Here is an 18,189-nt window from a genome sequence, read left to right as displayed (position 1 = left end):
TTTGTTCTACCTGGCTATATGCAATTTTAATGTTTTCAGTTTCTTTCCACTGTCTTTATATTCTACAGTGGTTATTACCCATGATTTTGACTTCAAACTGAGATGACTACCATCATTCAAAATGGGGTGGCTGAATATGACATAGTACTGTGCTTATAGGAGGTAAATGGGAAGAGTTCTCTTCAGAGCCTCATGTATTAACTTGTTCATGTTCAGAATGTGATGTGTGATTTACTGGTGATTTTGGTGATATATATACTGAACTCTTGATTTTTACATAGATGTATTCCTTCATGAAACCAATCACTTCAGATACTTTTGGTTTTTTTTCTAGGTGCATTTTTTAAAGTTTAATTTTTTAATGGTAAAAAATCTCAAACTACATTAAAGGGCATTGAGTAAAAAGTAGGATTCTCTTCTACCTCAACCGCTAGGCATCCTTTCCAAAAGTAACTAGTATGTTATCACTTTCTTATATATCATGGATTCTTTAAAATGTTGCTCTTAGAACATGTAATATGTGAAATTCTTATTATGATTGTTGGAGAATTTTTGTTAAATAAAAGAGTTGTTGCCGAAACCGATTTGGCTCAGTGGATAGAGCGTCAGCCTGTGGACTGAAAGGTCCCAGGTTCGATTCCGGTCAAGAGCATGTACCTGAGTTGCGGGCACATCCCCAGTAGGAGATGTGCAGGAGGCAGCTGATCGATGTTTCTCTCTCATCAATGTTTCTAACTCTCTATCTCTCTCCCTTCCTCTCTGTAAAAAATCAATAAAATATATATATATATTTTAAAAAGTTGTTTTTAGATTTGGCACAAATCATTGTGTGGAGCAATCTCTACATAGGATAACCATGTTGTCCTCCAAATTGGACTGGGTCACTTTTGAAAATGAAAGGGGGCACTGTTAATGATACTGAGATAGCAGGCACACTCTATTCACTCTGCCTATCAACCAAATGCTCTCTCTTTCCTTTGCATAATCTGCTTGTTCCTCCATCAGATTTCTTTCTGTGTTTGTCCCGTTAGCCAGTCTCTTACATTGTTTTTTCCCTTTACAGACTATGCTGTGGAAGAGAAACCATCACAGATTTCAGTGATGCAACAGTTGGAGGATGGTGGCCCTGACCCACTTGTATTTGTTTTAAATGCGAATTTGTTGTCGATGGTTAAAATTGTAAATTGTAAGTTAGAAATTTGTTTTTCAAAATAAAAAGTGAGATGCTTTACTGACTCATAGATAATACATAAAGCTTTCAAATTTATTACAAATATTTTTATATAGAGCCACATCTTATTGACCTCTGGGTACTGAAGAAGTTGGTTTGTATAAAATAATATATCCCAGAAGACAATTGTGGGACTAACAGAAATTCTTGCTTTTAGTCATAGGAATGAGATAGGTGAATTCTCTATGAAGGAAAGCCAAAGAAAACTTGAACTGATTTGAGTTAGGTTCTTCCTGAAATGAGTATGTTATGTCACAACTTACCACCAGGATAACTGGTGGTGGATATATTATCCAGGAGGGTAAAAAAAATTATATGCCAGGTTTAAATCTCAGAAATCTTAACAATGGTGCAAAACTTTGTTTGGGAGAAGTATTATTTAACTAACACGTAGTGAAGCTTCAGTACATCTTAAGATTCAGAAGAAACTTCTAAATTCTTAGTGCCTTGTTGGGTATCAGAATGAGAGAGAAGACAGTAACTTAAAATCTTGATTCTAAGATGGTATTGGAAAATAGAGAACACATTTATCTTGGATGAATATTAAAAGGCACAGTTTTGGAGAGAGGAAGGAAGCACTGGGGAACAGTCCTCTAGTTCCCTCTGTGAGCTTGTTCTAAGTTGAACTTGGAAACCAGAAACAGCTATTTCCTTAGAGGTTCTACATTGATGAAATGCAGTTTTCTGTTTACTTGCTAGACATACCCTTGCATGTTTGGCCAGTTATTAATTAAATGCTTGTGATCTTTCCTTGTAGGATCAATTTTAAAATAATTTGCTCATTGGGGTGGTGAATACACAAAACAATATACAGTGATATATTATAGATTTGTACCCCTGAAACCTATATAATTTTATTAACCAGTTGTCACCCCAATAAATTAAATTTAAAAAATAAAATAACTTGGTCAAAATTTCAATTTGTCATATCTAGTTTATAAATTGCACTTAGAAAATATCTAACCTAGAATTCTTTTTGTTGTTGTTAATCCTCACTCAAGGATATTTTTCCATTGATTTTTAGAGACAGTGGAAGGGAGGGGAAGAGACATAGAGAAAAATAGATGTGAGAGAGACACATTGATTGGTTGCCTCCTGCACACGCACCAACCTGCTGGGGATTGAGTCTGTGTTCCTTGACCAGAATTGAACCTGGGACCCTTCAGTCCTCGGGCCAACGGTCTATCCATTGAGCCAAATCAGCCAAGGCTAACCTAGAATTCCTCTTATATATATATTTTTTATTGATTTCAGAGAGAAAGGGAGAGAGAGAGAGAGATAGAAACATCAATGATGAGAATCATTGATTGGCTGCCTCCTGCACGCCCTCTACTGAGGATTGAGCCTGCAACCCGGGCATGTGCCCTTGACTGAAATCGAACCTGGGACCCTTCAGTCCCAGGCTGATGCTCTATCTATTGATCCAAACCAGTTCACCATCTGTTTAGGTATATAAAGTAACAATTGCCAAAGTGAAAGAAGGGATCTTTTGTTAGTTTGATTTACATTGTGGTATTTATAATTTTATTAGAATCCTTTTTCAGTTCCTTTGGGGATCCCACTATGTTGGAGTACAAATGATAAAAGTGCCAGAGACTGAACATTATTTTTAACTACATTTTTAAGTATATATTGCTTATGCTATTAGGACTCTACAGAGCCTTATAGTGAAGAAGTGGAAGTAAGTAGTCCAGACAAGCCATCTTTTTCATCACTTTTTACAGCATGAAGCTAAGTGAAGTCATGTTGATGATCTAGGATTTTCTTGTAGAAAGGTCTATAATTAGAATAGCTAGAATCTTTTAGTCATAGATTAATGTACACATAAAAAATATATTTTAGGCCACAACCTGAATTCAAAGCTGTAATATTGGCTTTTGTTGTTGTTGTTTTAAGCCTTACATAAGTAATTCCTATGTTGAAGTGTGTGTTGTTGTTTTTTAAATAAAGATGGGGAAATAGATTTTTGATCATTATAGCTAAGGATGTGTAGATTGTATTTATTTTTAAAGGAACATTGTTTCTCTTGATAATTACACTATTTTAATAATAGCAGTTAAAAGTTTTCAGTGTGTCTTTTTTCACTATTACTTCTTTTACTCCCCTTCTAATTGTTTTTCTAAGAGTTTGCCGAGAGCCAGAGGCATCGGTATATTTTATTTTCTACAGTAGTTCTTTGGCTCAATGCAGTACAAATCGCAGGTTGAATTATACAGACAGTATGATCTATTTTATTCTTTGCTGTATTATAACAGACTTTTGTGCATTTTTCAAAGGTTAAGAATTGAGAGAGATGTCTTTGTTGTATTTTTATTCCATCTGTAGATGTGAACAGGAAGTGCTGGTGTTTCACAACCAAGGGAATGCATGCAGTGGGTCAGTCCGAGATCGTCATTCTTCTACAATGTCTGCCTGATGAAAAGTGTCTGCCGAAGGATATCTTTAACCATTTTGTACAGCTTTATCGCGATGCTCTGGCAGGTGGGAATCCTTATGATTTAATATGCACCCTTTATAGGTGATAAAACTTAGACACAGATGCAAAATAATTGTGTTAAATTTAGAAGCCTGGCGTTGGACGTTGATATTAGTGGCAAGTTAGAACATGCTTTGATCTGAGGAATTATAAATTTTAGTACTTTACCTGGTGTGTTTGTTATTTTACAAAGGCTAGAATCAAAAGTTGTAAGAGAATCCATTGAGCTTGATGTAAGAATATTTTTCTTGGAGTAGCTTAGGGATCATGATATTGGTACCCAGTAGAAGAAAGCTTAATCATAGCTTATTACTTGTTTCTTCAGTTAATATTTATATATTCATAATGTAAAAGTACTCTACATTTAATTTTCAAGTTTCAAGAATCAAGCATGGATATCTTTATTATGGTTTCAAAATAAATTATAAAAATTATTTACTGTAACAATCTAAAAGTAAGTGCATAGCTATTAGAAACTGGAGAAGTAATCATATAGTAGTCATATTTTTAATTTTTGAGGAACCTCCATACTATTTTTCATAGTGACTACACCAATTTACATTCCCACCTACAGTGCATAAGGGTTCCTTTTTCTCCACATTTTCACCAATATTTGGTATTTTAAAATTGATTTTTTTAAAAAGCTGTTGTGTTGCCCTAACTGGTTTGGCTCAGTGGATAGGGCGTCAGCCTGCGGACTGAAGGGTCCCAGGTTCGATTCCGGTCAAGGGCATGCACCTTGGTTGCAGGCACATCCCCAGTGGGGTGTGTGCAGGAGGCTGCTGATCGATGATGTTTCTAGCTCTCTATCCTTCTCCCTTCCTCTCTGTAAAACATCAATAAAATATATCTAAAAAAAAAATAAAAAGCTGTTGTAGGAATTCAGCAAGAAATTAACAGGGTTTAAGTTTAGTAATGACAATGGCAATAAAGAATGTTGAGGAGATATAAATGACAGTGATGCTTTAGTTCAATAGGATTAGTTAACTAATTGGATGTGAGGGGTGAGAGGGAACAAGTGGGAAGTTGACTTCAGATTTCTGGCATGGGCACCTGAGTGATGTTGTTCTTATTCATTAAGATAGTAAATAGAAGGAGAACAAATATGGCAGCTGAAGTCTTTGTTCATTGCGTTGAATTTGAAATAATGACAACAGATGATAAGTAAATTGAAATGATCTCAGGAGGTAGATCTGGGAGACCCAGTGTTTATGTGAAAGTTGAAACTACGGTTGTGAATAAGATGGGCCAGTGTGAAGAGACTAGAGCTGTGAATTGAATTCTGAGAAATACCTACAAGGAAAGGCATGAATCACTATATGAGTCATTAAAATATATGTTTAGCATATATAGTTACTTATTTTTAAAAAGTATCCTTATATATCAGTAGAGTCCATTATTAAATCGAAATGCAAAAAGTCTGCAACAAAAAATTACTTGGAACTGATAGTAAGATAATGGTGATAGCCTAATGTCTGCCTATAATACATCTAAGCCATCTTAAATACATGTATATTGGATGAGGGCATGTACATATATACCTAAGTAAATAACATTTCAGCAGCATAAACAAATGAGCTATAAAAGTCTCTCCTTGAATAGGAATCATTTCACAGCTCAGGAATACAGGCCTAGAAAAGTATCTTCAATTATCTAGTACAGCTCTAATGAACCTGGAGGTGTTGATGGCTTGTCTAAATCACAGGCCTAGTTGGTGGCAGAATTAGGTCTAAAGCTCCCCGACCAGTGTTCTTTAGTTTATGTCAATAAAGCATAAAACTGTACTATTAATAGTACAGCAGTTTAAAAAAAAACCAGATATGCAAAATATCTGTGATATGCATGTTTTACTATGAATCCTGTTTTTAGATAATGAAGGTAGCAATTTGCTATATTATTTTGCTATGATTTTTTTAATAGGTGGAAACATATTTTAAGTGTTCTAAAATGACCCCAATTCATTATTTTTCTCCTTTGTGTAGCATAGTGAATGGAATTGGCAAATTGTATCTTAAATTTCCCCTGAGTATGACAGCTTTGAATACTCTACCACTTGCTTAGTGGTTCCTCTACCACAAATCACTAATAAAACCTTAAAAACCCTTGAATGAACTTTATAATTTAATCTGAAATTTTCATCTAAACAACAAGTATTGCCCTGACCAGTTTTGCTCAGTGGATAGAGCGTCAGCCTGCAGACTGAAGGGTCCAAGGTTCGATTCCGGTAAAGAGCATGTACCTTGGTTGTGGGCACATCCCCAGTAGGAGGTGTGCAGGAGGCAGCTGATCAATGTTTCTCTTTCATCGATGTTTCTAACTCTCTATCCCTCTCCCTTCCTCTCTGCAACCTATAAGTATTTAATAATATATGTATGTATATATGTTTCTTATTTAGTATACAAATATTTGTCATATACAGTTGCTTATGCTTTCCACAGTGAGGGGGAAAATTATTATTATTTTTTAAAAATATATTTTATTGATTTTTTACAGAGAGGAAGGGAGAGAGATAGAGAGTTAGAAACATTGATCAGCTGCCTCCTGCACACCTCCTACTGGGGATGTGCCCGCAACCAAGGTACATGCCCTTGACCGGAATCGAACCTGGGACCCTTCAGTCCGCAGGCCGACGCTCTGTCCACTGAGCCAAACCGGTTTCGGCGAAAATTATATTTTGTGAGACAAAACATTTGAGAGTTTCAGGATGCCTTTTGATTATCATAATGCCATGGAAGATTTTAAATTGTATATAGTATTTTTGAAGCAAGTCACTTTTTTACCTGTAAAACAAAAGGTTTCCTAACTAATGTGTTGCCAGGGAAAGAGGAACCTCACTGGTGTTTTCACCATCATCAATGATTTTCTTGTATTGTTTACCAGTCAAAGAATATTATCTTACTAGAGGCCTGATGCACGAAATTTGTGCAAGAGTAGGCCTTCCTTCCCCTGGCTGCCGGCACCGGCTTCCCTCTGGCACCTGGGACCCGGGCTTCCCTCTGCCCGGCTTTGTCCGGAAGGACGTCCCATCTAATTAGTATATTACCCTTTTATTATTATAGATGGAACAGGTTTTTATTTTATTTTTCCAGCTAATTTTGAACCTTTTTGATAAATTACATTTATTTTATCTTTCTGTGAACAGAGGAGCCAAAGTATTGATGCTTTGCAGAGTAATTTTTCAACTGATGAGAAAGTAATACGGAATTATTTATGAAGACATGATTTAAGATTAATCATTAATATTTATTGAGCACTTGCTACATGATAGGCAATGTATTCATTGCTTTAAGTGCACTATTTCACTTCTTATTTTTTTTTTTTAAATATATTTTATTGATTTTTTACAGAGAGGAAGGGAGAGAGATAGAGAGTTAGAAACATCGATGAGAGAGAAACATCGATCAGCTGCCTCCTGCACATCTCCTACTGGGGATATGCCTGCAACCCAGGTACATGCCCTTGACCGGAATCGAACCTGGGACCTTTCAGTCCACAGGCCGACGCTCCATCCACTGAGCCAAACCGGTTTCGGCGACTTCTTCTTAACTATAAAGTTTATACTGTTCCTGTTCCCATTGTACATATGAGGAAACTGAAAGGCACTGAGGGCATAATAACTTGCCCACAATCACACACATAGCTGGTAAGTGGTTGGACCCAGGTTTGAATTCAGCTGTGTTTTCTCTAAATCTCATTTTTTGAATCATAAAATGCAATAAACTGCCTCTTGAGCTTTTTGAAGGTACATGGTAAATCTCACAGATGCTCTGAACTGAGGAAATGATCTTTTATGAAGTACTCATGCTTAACTGTAGTGAATTGTACTACAGAGAACTCCAAAGGACTATCTAAATTCTTTTGATGACTTGGGCTTTATTAAGTTATATTAATGCCTAAAATATTAGTATTTCTTGAAGTAAGTGAACTATTTGCTTGGAAATTGTTCCATTTGAGTTGATAAAAGGATTGATAAATATGCTTTGAAACAAAGGAAGCTGTTGTCATAGATATTTAAGTTGTGTTTAAATTGAATTTAAAGATGGTTATTTGTGAGCACTTTGAAAAACAAAATTTTAGTTCCAAATTTAAGATAGAAAATTGCAAATTATATATATTTTAAAGAAATTGTGGTATATCAAAAGATCAGGAGATTGAAAGATCTGCTTTTTAGATCTTATTTTGCCACTTATTTACCCAGTGTCTTTGAGAGTCACCTAACCTCTACCCATAAGCTTCAATTTGTTCATCTGTAAAATAAAACCCCTAATTTCAGAGATGGTACTAACTCTGTTAAGCTAGAGCACTGGTCTGATAATTACCTGAATTGCTTTGTAAACTACTGATTTAAAGCATTTGACATTATTGCCAGATCGTTTATGCTCAGAAGCAAAAGTTGTTGTCTGTTTTAATCACTATATAGATTCTTGAGTGGTCTTGGGGTATGTAGAATTAGTTCAGTGGATTCATTGTATTAAATGTTTCCATTGAGAAATATTCTCTATAAATTAGTATATAAGAGACTTTATGAATTCAAGAGCCCCAGATTAAGTCTTCAAATGAAAGCTTTTCTTTATCAAATTCTTATGTCCTGTGTGTTATTTTTGCTGATATCTGTGGAATGTTACCCTTTATTTGATGAGGTAGTAAATGACAATGTAAACTAACTTACTCTTCGGATTGATAAAAGTCTACTTAAAATTTTTTTTAAAAGAAAGTAAATGTTTAAAGCTTAAAAGATATTTTTTGTAATGGAAAGGGACATACTATAAATTTTGAGTGTATGGGGGCAGAAAGGTAATATCTGTAGGAAAATAACCAATAATAGATTCCAAAGGAATAATTAATGAATGCCTTGAGTTCCAAGCCAGCATTTTTCACCTCTGAGCTGTATTCACTAGGGCCGTGGTCAGCAAACCGCAGCTCGCGAGCCACATGCGGCTCTTTGGCCCCTTGTGTGTGGCTCTTCCACAAATACCATGTGCGGTCGCACACGTACAGTGTGATTGAAACTTTGTGGCCCATGCGCAGAAGTTGGTATTTTGTGGAAGAGCCGGTATTTTGTGGAAGAGCCACACTCAAGGGGCCAAAGAGCCGCATGTGGCTTGCGAGCTGCGGTTTGCCGAGCCGCAGTTTGCCTAGCCGCAGTTTGCCAACCACTGCACTAGGGCATTCTTTTCTTTTTTTTTTTTTTTTTTTTTAAATATATTTTATTGATTTTTTACAGAGAGGAAGGGAGAGAGATAGAGAGTTAGAAACATCGATGAAAGAGAAACATCGATCAGCTGCCTCCTGCACATCTCCCACTGGGGATGTGCCCGCAACCCAGGCACATGCCCTTGACCGGAATCGAACCCGGGACCCTTCTGTCCGCAGGCCGACGCTCTATCCACTGAGCCAAACCGGTTTCGGCTTAGGGCATTCTTATGAAACATAAACATGCTGTCATTAGAGCTTTGGAGGAATGCTATTGTGTACTTTCCATTGCGGAGGTGGGGGAGAAATCTTCCATCTCTTCTCTCTCCTATTCCTCCTCCTCCCCACCCTTCGAGATAAAAAGATGAAGATTTATATAAACCTTACTCTAAAACCTTTGATAAAGCAAAGAAAATCCTGCAATGTTTGGCTGATTATTATATGTATATTTGCATTATAACTAATAGGTATGTTTTGAGGCACACTGTATGCCAGGTGCTGATAGGCATTCTACATAGTAGAGTCTATCATTTATTCTTCCCAGCAGGCCAGAAGTTTAGTATAATTTATTCCATTTTACACAGATGTTGAGGCTCACAAAAGTTAAGTAACTTGCCCCCAAATCACACAATAATGAGTGATCGAATTAGTATTCAAACTCATATCTCTGAAACTCCCAAATCTGTGACTTTTTCTCAAAATACCATACTACTTTCTTGATATGGGGATTTTAAAATATGTATATAATTTCAGAGAGGAAGGGAGAGGGAGAGGGAGAGGTGCAAAGTCAGCCACTGCCTGAGGCCACCCAGCAGGAGCTACAGAGAGATCTGCAGATTCCTCCTCTTTGTTTGGGGTTTGTAGGTCCCCAGATGAGGCCCAGCTGTGAAGCAATGCAGGCTGCTGTGGAGCCTTAGGCCTTCTTTTGGAAGCTTTGGAGTTCTCTGACCCAGTTGCAGTTTGTTAGGTTTTAGATTACAAAAGGACAGGCCATTCATATGCAAAAGCCTCTGTGCACAGCTTGTGTGGGGTTGTAAATTGGGTGGGGCGGGGTCTCAGGGAATCACCAGGGCAGAGCAAACAGCAATGGTTGCCAGTCAGCCCTGCCGTGGAGAGGTCCCAGTGTCTCTGTGATTGCTGCAAGCACCTCTGAGAGAAAGCTGCCCTCGTGTTCCAGCCCGATGCCAGACAGTCCAGTTTCTCCCCATATGAGTCTGGGTCCCCAGAGTCTCACCCGGAACTGGACTTCAGAGCAATCGGGAGCTTGTATCTCCCTCCCAAATGAAAAAGACAACAGTGCACCCAGTTGCCAGCCCGTTGTGTGCTCCTCCATACCTCCGCACTTCTGCACCACCGCACCTCCTAACAGTCTCAATGCACTTTTCTCTTTCCTTTTAGTTCAGCGGTTCTCAACCTGTGGGTCGCGACCCCTTTGGCGGTCGAACGACCCTTTCACAGGGGTCACCTAAGACCATCCTGCATATCAGATATTTACATTACGATTCATAACAGTAGCAAAATTACAGTTATGAAGTAGCAACGAAAATAAATTTATGGTTGGGGTCACAACATGAGGAACTGTATTTAAAGGGCCAGAAGGTTGAGAACCACTGTTCCAGTTGTAGAACTTCCACTCAGCCAGCCTTTCTGTGGTTCTGGATGATATCCGTTTTGTCTTTTAGTTGTAGTTTTGATGTGGTTGTGCAAAGCAGCAAGTACAGGTGATTACCTATGCCGCCATCTTGGTTCTCTCGGGGATATTTTTTTAATAGATCTGGCCCAACAGTTTAAATGTGCAGCCAGTTTCAGTTAATCCTGCAGCAAGAGTACTTACCCAAAATGATGAAGATGTCCAGGTGAACATGGCTCTCATCCACAGAATTTTTCTTAGTTTTGTGGGGAGGTGTTCCCTTCACTTGTAGACCCTACTATCAACATAGCTTCCCACCTTCACTCAAGGATTCTATGACCCATCACTGAACTGTTCTGTGAACAAACAGACTCCAGTTTTCAAAAAAGTAAGCACTAACATTTGTGATGGGGATTTTTGTATTTTGTCTTACTTCTTTCAGAGACATCAAAGGAAGCTTGCACATTCTAGTGAACATATCTGCTCTTAAATTATTGAACAGCTCTGCTCAGAAGGTTCTTTTGTAATTCTGAACTGAGGATAATATCTCATTAATGAAGGGCTGATTTGTTACTGTTTCATTTAAAAAATACTTAAATTAGAAAGTGCTTAATAAAGAGCATTTTCAGGTAAAAGAAAAAATCCCCGCCTAATATGAATTTAAGTAAGCCCTACGTTGTTTATTTTTCATATTTGTCTCCACCAAAATTACAAAGGCACTACCTTCTCTATAAATTTTCTTTTCCCCTCAATGTCTCATACATAACTTTATTGTCTTAATTCATTATGTTCATGAATTAACTTTTTTCACCTAGTGAGATTGTAAGCTCTGTGAGAGCAGGTACCTAATCTTAACATATTTTCACGACCTTTAAGACAGTAATTGTTATTTTGATTCATATAGTAATGTTGCACCATCTAACAAGGGAAGCCATCAGTATTTTTGGCTTTACTCTAGACCAGGGGTGGGGAATGTCCAGCCCTCAGGCTGCGTAAGGCCTGAGAAATCATTTGGTTTGGCCCTGCCAAGGCAACCGCAGGCAGGACTTGAAATTCAATAAATCTAGGAGCTTTTTTCATGGCAACATACATTTATATTAAGTGAATTATATTAAGCAAATTAAGTTATAAATATCTACATACCTCTTGGCAGAAAAAAGGTTCCCCACTCCTGATCTAGACAAACTTCTACAGTGATAATACAAGATATATATGTATATATACCATGCTCACGGAAGCCCTGATAACATTGGCAAAAAGTTTTTTATTTAATAAATGCCATTTATTTCTTTAAAAACTTTCTAAACATGGCTGTTTTGTGGTAAAAAGTTAGGAATTAGTATTCAGTAGTGTCTGGCCTAGTATCGAGTAACAATGATTACTTTCTATTAATAAATCAATAATATTTTTAGTAATCAATGAACTTTTTTGTTTTAGGGAATGTTGTGGGTAACTTAGGACATTCCTTCTTCAGTCAAAGTTTCCTTGGCAGTAAAGAACATGGTGGATTCTTATATGTGACATCTACTTACCAGTCACTGCAAGACCTTATACTCCCAACCCCACCTTACTTATTTGGGATTCTCATCCAGAAATGGGAAACTCCTTGGGCGAAAGTGTTTCCCATTCGACTAATGTTGAGACTTGGAGCTGAATATCGACGTAAGTAATAACATACTTTCTTCTAAAACACATGAGCAAGTCATGATGACTAAATAAAGTTCTGAAATATTCAGAGTCCCCTCGCCCCTTGTGTTACTGATACAATTCAGCAGGAGTAGTATTTTGAAATAGCTAAGCTAAACTTAGCCATTTTCTCTACTCATTTTGCCTAGAATGGGAAGAACTTACAAATATCAATTGAGAAAATTGGTGATTATTTATTACCTTCTAAACTTAATGGTTTTATAATTCATTGATAAATACATAATCATCTTATTTTTATTTTTTTTAAAATATATTTTATTGATTTTTTACAGAGAGGAAGGGAGAGAGATAGAGAGTTAGAAACATCAGTGAGAGAGACACATCGATCAGCTGCCTCCTGCACATCTCCTACTGGGGATGTGCCCACAACCCAGGTACATGCCCTTCACCGGAATCGAACCTGGGACCCTGCAGTCCACAGGCCGACGCTCTATCCACTGAGCCAAACTGGTTTCGGCAAATACATAATCATCTTGAGAAAAAAATGAATTTGAATTTAAGAAGTAACTTTATTATTATTTTTTAAACCTGAGGATATGTTTTTTATTTTATTGATATTTTTTTTTAGAGAGAGAGAAAAGGAGAGGGAGAGAGAGAAACGTTGATGTGAAAGACAAACATCGGTCTGTTGCCACCCTTATGTGTCCTAACCAGGCATTGAACCCAAAACCTGGATATGTGCCCTGACGAGGAATCAAACCTGCAACCTTTTGGTGCATGGGATAGCACTACAACCAGCTGAGCCACCTGCTAGGGCTAACTTTATTTTTTATGGTGTCTATGTTTAGTGGGTATATTTTTTGTCACTTGGTTGGAAAATAGTTATTGCAAATTATATTTTATGTAACCTAACAGATACTGTAAACCAATGGTATAGAGATCAGTCTCAGTTTATAAGGTAAGCAACAGAAGACCTTCCTTCCCATGATTGTAGCAGTGCAACTAAGTTGTGATTTTTTTTTTTAAAGACAACAAGGACTAAATGCAAGCTTTATTTTAAACTTTATATCTTCACCTAATTGAAAGCATCCTGGTCTAGACCACTTGAATAGGTTCATAATGCTACCACTTACTAGCTCTGTAACTTTGGTTAAATCACTCAAGTTGTCTGATTGTCAGTTTCGTTTGCAACTGGTGATAATAAGGCCTGCCTTTTATATTATATAGGATTTTGAAGAGGATCAAATGAAATGAAAAATTATTTTATAAACCATAAAATATATATGTTCTCAGCAGGTCAGCTTTATCAGTTCACTTATTTATTCATTAATTCAACAAGAAATTCATAAAGGCCTACCATGTGTCATAAATTCTGGGAATTTAGAAATGGCCAAGACCCGTTATAGGCCCTTGGAACCTTTGTAAGGAAGACATACAGAAATCATGAAGTAACGTATTGTATTAAAACACATATTCAAAGTTAACAGAGTTCTGTGGGAGCTCCAAGATGGGCTCTAACATCACTAAGAATGAAGGAATTAGATAAGAAATATGTCTTGGGCTGAACTGTGAAGGAAGCATATCCATCAGCCTAGTGAAGTAGGAAAAGGAAAGGGGTTGTTTGCAGATGAACCAGCATGTATAATTTCTTGTCTTGAACAGACAATTCAGACCATAAAGTTCAGGGAGTGAGCCAGCTAATAGGATCACCTTGTATTTGACTCCCCTAAGGAGGGTCCTGGTTGGGAGATGTCTAAGAGTGAATTCTTTTAGACTGCTTGAGCACATAGGAATCAGAAGATACATATTTCCTGGATCATATTAATCCACTTTGAAGAACAGTGCTTCCTAAGACCTTGGGGTCATTTTCAAAACCACTGCATCAAAAGGCTTCTTATGGTCATCAGAATGATTGGTGTAGTTTGTAGAAGGCTCAGGATTTGCCTGTGATGCTACCATGCTAAATACTTTCTTTTTTTTAATCCTCACCAAGGATATTTTTTCCATTGACTTTTTTTTTTTAAAGAGTGGAGAGAAGGAGTTGGAGAGAGAGAGACACATAGATTGATTGCCTCCTGCACGTGCCCAACAGGGGCTGGGATTGAGCCTGAAACTGAGGTACATGCCTTTGACTGGGAATCGAATCCGAGACCCTTCACTCCGCGGGCCGATGCGCCAACCACTGAGCCCAACCAGACAAGGCGCTAAAAACTTCTTGAGCTCTAAATTTCATATGCTCTAATGGGCCATTATATTTTGAAAACTGTATCAACCATGATATCTCTTTTATCCAAATTTTAAGCTGCCAGATTTAGTTTGATCATTTCCCATTTCCATAGTTTATCCATGCCCACTGTTCAGCGTCAGATTTCGGAAGCCATTGTTTGGAGAGACAGGACATACCATCATGAATCTTCTTTCGGTAAGTTGGGAATTTTTGCTTTCTTTTTCCTTACTGGGATTTGTATGGGTGAAGGAAGAGAAGGATTTTATTATTCTGTTGATAGCAATGCCTCTGCTGCTTCAGGCATTTGAGGATTTATGTTACAATGTGTATATATATATTTATATATCCTATCTAATAAAAGAGAAACATGGTAATTAGCGTACATCCGCTACGCTTCCCATTGGCTAATCAGCGAGATATGCAAATTAACTGCTAGCCAGGATGGCGGCCGGCAGCCAGGCAGCTTGAAGCTAACATGAGGCTTGCTTGCTTCAGTGACAGAGGAAACCAACGTTCCCTGCCTGCCTTGCCGGCCTCTGAGCTTGCAGTTTGAAACATTGTTACAAATATAGAAGCTAAACAAAACCCCAGAAACCTGCTTTCAGCCCGCCGGGATCTCAGAGCTGGAGTCGATACAGCGTTTCGATTATAGAACCCAAACAAACCAGATACCTGCTTTCAGCAGCAGAGGCCTCAGAGCTAGAGCCAGAGCTAAAGCTGGCCCAGAATGAAAAAAAAAAAATTAAAAAAGGAGCAGTTGGGAGCTTCAGTCACCCGCCAGCCTGAAAACAGCCCTCAGCCCCTCACCCAGGCTGGCCAGGCACCCCAGTGCCTGATCCAGGACACCCTTCAGGGCAAACCAGCCGGCCCCCACCCGTGCACCAGGCCTCTATCCTATATAATAAAAGGGTAATATGCCTCCCAGCACTGGGATCAGTGTGACAGGGGACAGCGCCCAAACCCCCTGATCGCCCTGCGGCTCTGTGTGGGACGGGGCGGGGCCACAGCCTCCCTATCCGCCCTGCTCTGTTCGTGACAGGGGAAGGCGCCCCAACCCCCTGATCAGCCCTGCTCTGTGCCTGATAGCGGGGAGCTCCCCACCCCCTGATCGCCCTGCGGCTCTGTGTGACAGGGTGCGGCGCTCCAACCCCCTGATCGGCCCTGCTATGTGTGTGACAGGGTGAGGCGCCCCAACCCACCCCCCGCCCCCCTCACGGGCCCTGCTCTGTGTGTGAGGGGGTAGATCCATAACCTCCCCATCGGCCCTGCCCTGAGTGTGAGAGTGGCGGCACCCCAACCCCCTGATAAGGCCTGCTCTGTGGGTGATAGAGGTCAGCACCCCAAACCCCTGATCCGCCCTGCTCTGTGTGTGACAGGGGGCAGCGCCCCAACCCCCCAATCGGCCCTACCCTGAGCATGACTGAGGGTGGCATCGCAACTTCCCGATCCACCCTGCTCTGTGCATGACAGGGGGCGGCGCCCCAACCCCCCAATCGGCCCTGCTCTGAGCCTGACCAGGGGCTGCACCTAGGGATTGGGCCTGCCCTCTGCCACCCGGGAGCAGGCCTAAGCCAGCAGGTCGTTATCTCCCGAGGGGTCCCAAACTGCGAGAGGGCACAGGCTGGACTGAAGGATCTCCCCCTCCCCCCCGAGTGCACAAATTTTTGTGCACCGGGCCTCTAGTATATACACACACACACACACACACACACACACACACACTCTTTTCCAAGTACAGGGAGCCTTGGAATGAAATAGTATAGGATTCTAGCCCCTGATTGTACACTTATTATCTAAGTGACCTTGCAGGATTATTATGAGGACTAGAGGTAATGAATAATTAAAGCACAGAGCGAGAAACCAAGATGGTGGCATAGGTAAACACCAAAAATTGCTGCCTCGCACCTTTTCCAAGTACAGGGAGCCTTGGAATGAAATAGTAGAGGATTCTAGCCCCTGATTGTACACTTATTATCTAAGTGACCTTGCAGGATTATTATGAGGACTAGAGGTAATGAATAATTAAAGCACAGAGCGAGAAATCAAGATGGTGGCATAGGTAAACACCAAAAATTGCTGCCTCGCACAACCACTTAAAAAATACAACTAAACTGAACTCCAGTTCTGGGTGAGTCTCTGGGGACCCAGACTCATACGGGGAGAAACTGGACTGTCTGAAATCAGTCGGAACTCGAGGGTGGCTTTCTCTCAGAGGTGCTTGCAGCGATTACTGGGACACTGAGATTCAGGACCTCTTAGGGTAGGACTGAGGATCTGCCAGGGCTGTTTGCTCCACCCTGTTGATCTCCTTAGACTCCGCCCCACCCAAGCTGTGCACAGCTTTTGTATATGAAAGGCCTGGCCCTTTGCAATCTGAAAATTACCTAACAAACTGCAGCTGGGCCAGACAGACCCAGAACTTCCAAAAGAAGGCCCAAGGCCCCACAGCAGCTTGCATTGCTTCACAGCTGGGCCCCATCTGGGCACCAAATCCCATACAAAGAAGAGGAATCTGCAGATCTCTCCGTAGCTCCTGCTGGGTAGCCTCAGGCAGAGGCTAAATTAGCACCTCCTTAGAGATCCAAGAGCCAGTGTACCCAGTGGTCAGAGTGGGACCTTCCAGATTACAACTCCTCAGATCTATAAGGGACACATTCAAGGGGCAGACTCAGTGAGCACCAAAGCCCCACTGAAGCAAGTCTTGCCCTATAAGGCTGTCTCCAGCACAGAAGTTCTCCCACTGCAGACACAGCTGATTCTCACAGCCAATTGGCCTGGAGGTCAATTCCTCCCAGTGATACCTACAACAATCAAGGCTTAACTACAACAAGCCTGTGCACAAAGCCCACAAAGCGGTGCACCAAGAGAGTCCACCTCAGGTAATTGGGAGGCTGAACCACTGGGCCCTATAGGACACCTAGCACACAAAGCCACTCTACCAACACAGGGAAGCATAAAAACTGTGGAGACAAAGAAACAGGTCATTATAAATGTATAATGCAGTGATAAGCTTGCAACTTCACCAGTGCATTGTAATCTAAGTAAATGTGGATTCATGATAAGAATGTACTATGGTATGCGGGCTGTATAAGTAAATAAATTTTTTTTTAAAAAAGAAAGAGGTCACAAAGAACAGAAATGGAGGAAAGCAAACTACTGGATATAGAGTTCAAAACCAAACTCATAAGGTTTTTCAAGAATTTTCTAGAAACCGCCGATAAATTTAGTGAGACCCTCAAGAAATCTAGTAAGACCCTCAAGGGTATGAACAAGGACCAACTAGAAATTAAGCATACACTGACTGCAATAAAGAATATTATACAGAGTTTCAACAGCAGAATAGAGGATTCCAAGAATCAAGTCAAAGATTTGAAATACGAAGAAACAAAAATCACCCAACCGGAAAAACAAAAAGAAAAAAGAATCCAAAAATATGAAGATTGTGTAAGGAGCCTTTGGGACAACTTCAAGCGTACCAACATCCGAATTATGGGGGTGCCAGAAGAAGAGAGAGAGCAAGATATTGAAAACCTATTTGAAGAAATAATGACAGAAAACTTCCCCTACCTGGTGAAAGAAATAGACTTACAAGTCCAGGAAGCTCAGAGAACCCCAAACAAAAGGAATACAAAGAGGTCCACACCAAGACACATCATAATTAAAATGCCAAGAGCAAAAGACAAAGAGAATCTTAAAAGCAGCAAGAGAAAGAAACTCAGTTACCTACAAGGGAGTACCCATACGACTGTCAGCTGATTTCTCAACAGAAACTATGCAGGCCAGAA

The 18,189-nt window shown here is 39.7% G+C and overlaps 1 protein-coding gene across 1 annotated transcript in view; it reads left to right on the top strand.

Moving 5' to 3' along the window:
* The window catches only part of ZFYVE9 (zinc finger FYVE-type containing 9), a 127,540-nt gene that overhangs the window by 86,464 nt on the left and 22,887 nt on the right, over positions 1-18,189 (top strand). The window contains exons 9-12 of the mRNA XM_081087119.1: positions 1,064-1,186; positions 3,557-3,712; positions 11,968-12,192; positions 14,517-14,599. Coding sequence (XP_080943245.1) covers positions 1,064-1,186; positions 3,557-3,712; positions 11,968-12,192; positions 14,517-14,599 — 587 coding nt within the window. The remainder of the gene's footprint in view (positions 1-1,063; positions 1,187-3,556; positions 3,713-11,967; positions 12,193-14,516; positions 14,600-18,189) is intronic.

The sequence above is a fragment of the Myotis nattereri genome (assembly GCF_964212035.1).
Source record: "Myotis nattereri genome assembly, chromosome: 3".
Lineage (NCBI taxonomy): Eukaryota > Metazoa > Chordata > Mammalia > Chiroptera > Vespertilionidae > Myotis > Myotis nattereri.
Note: the sequence above shows the minus strand (reverse complement) of the source record. Positions and strands in the feature narration are given on the sequence as shown.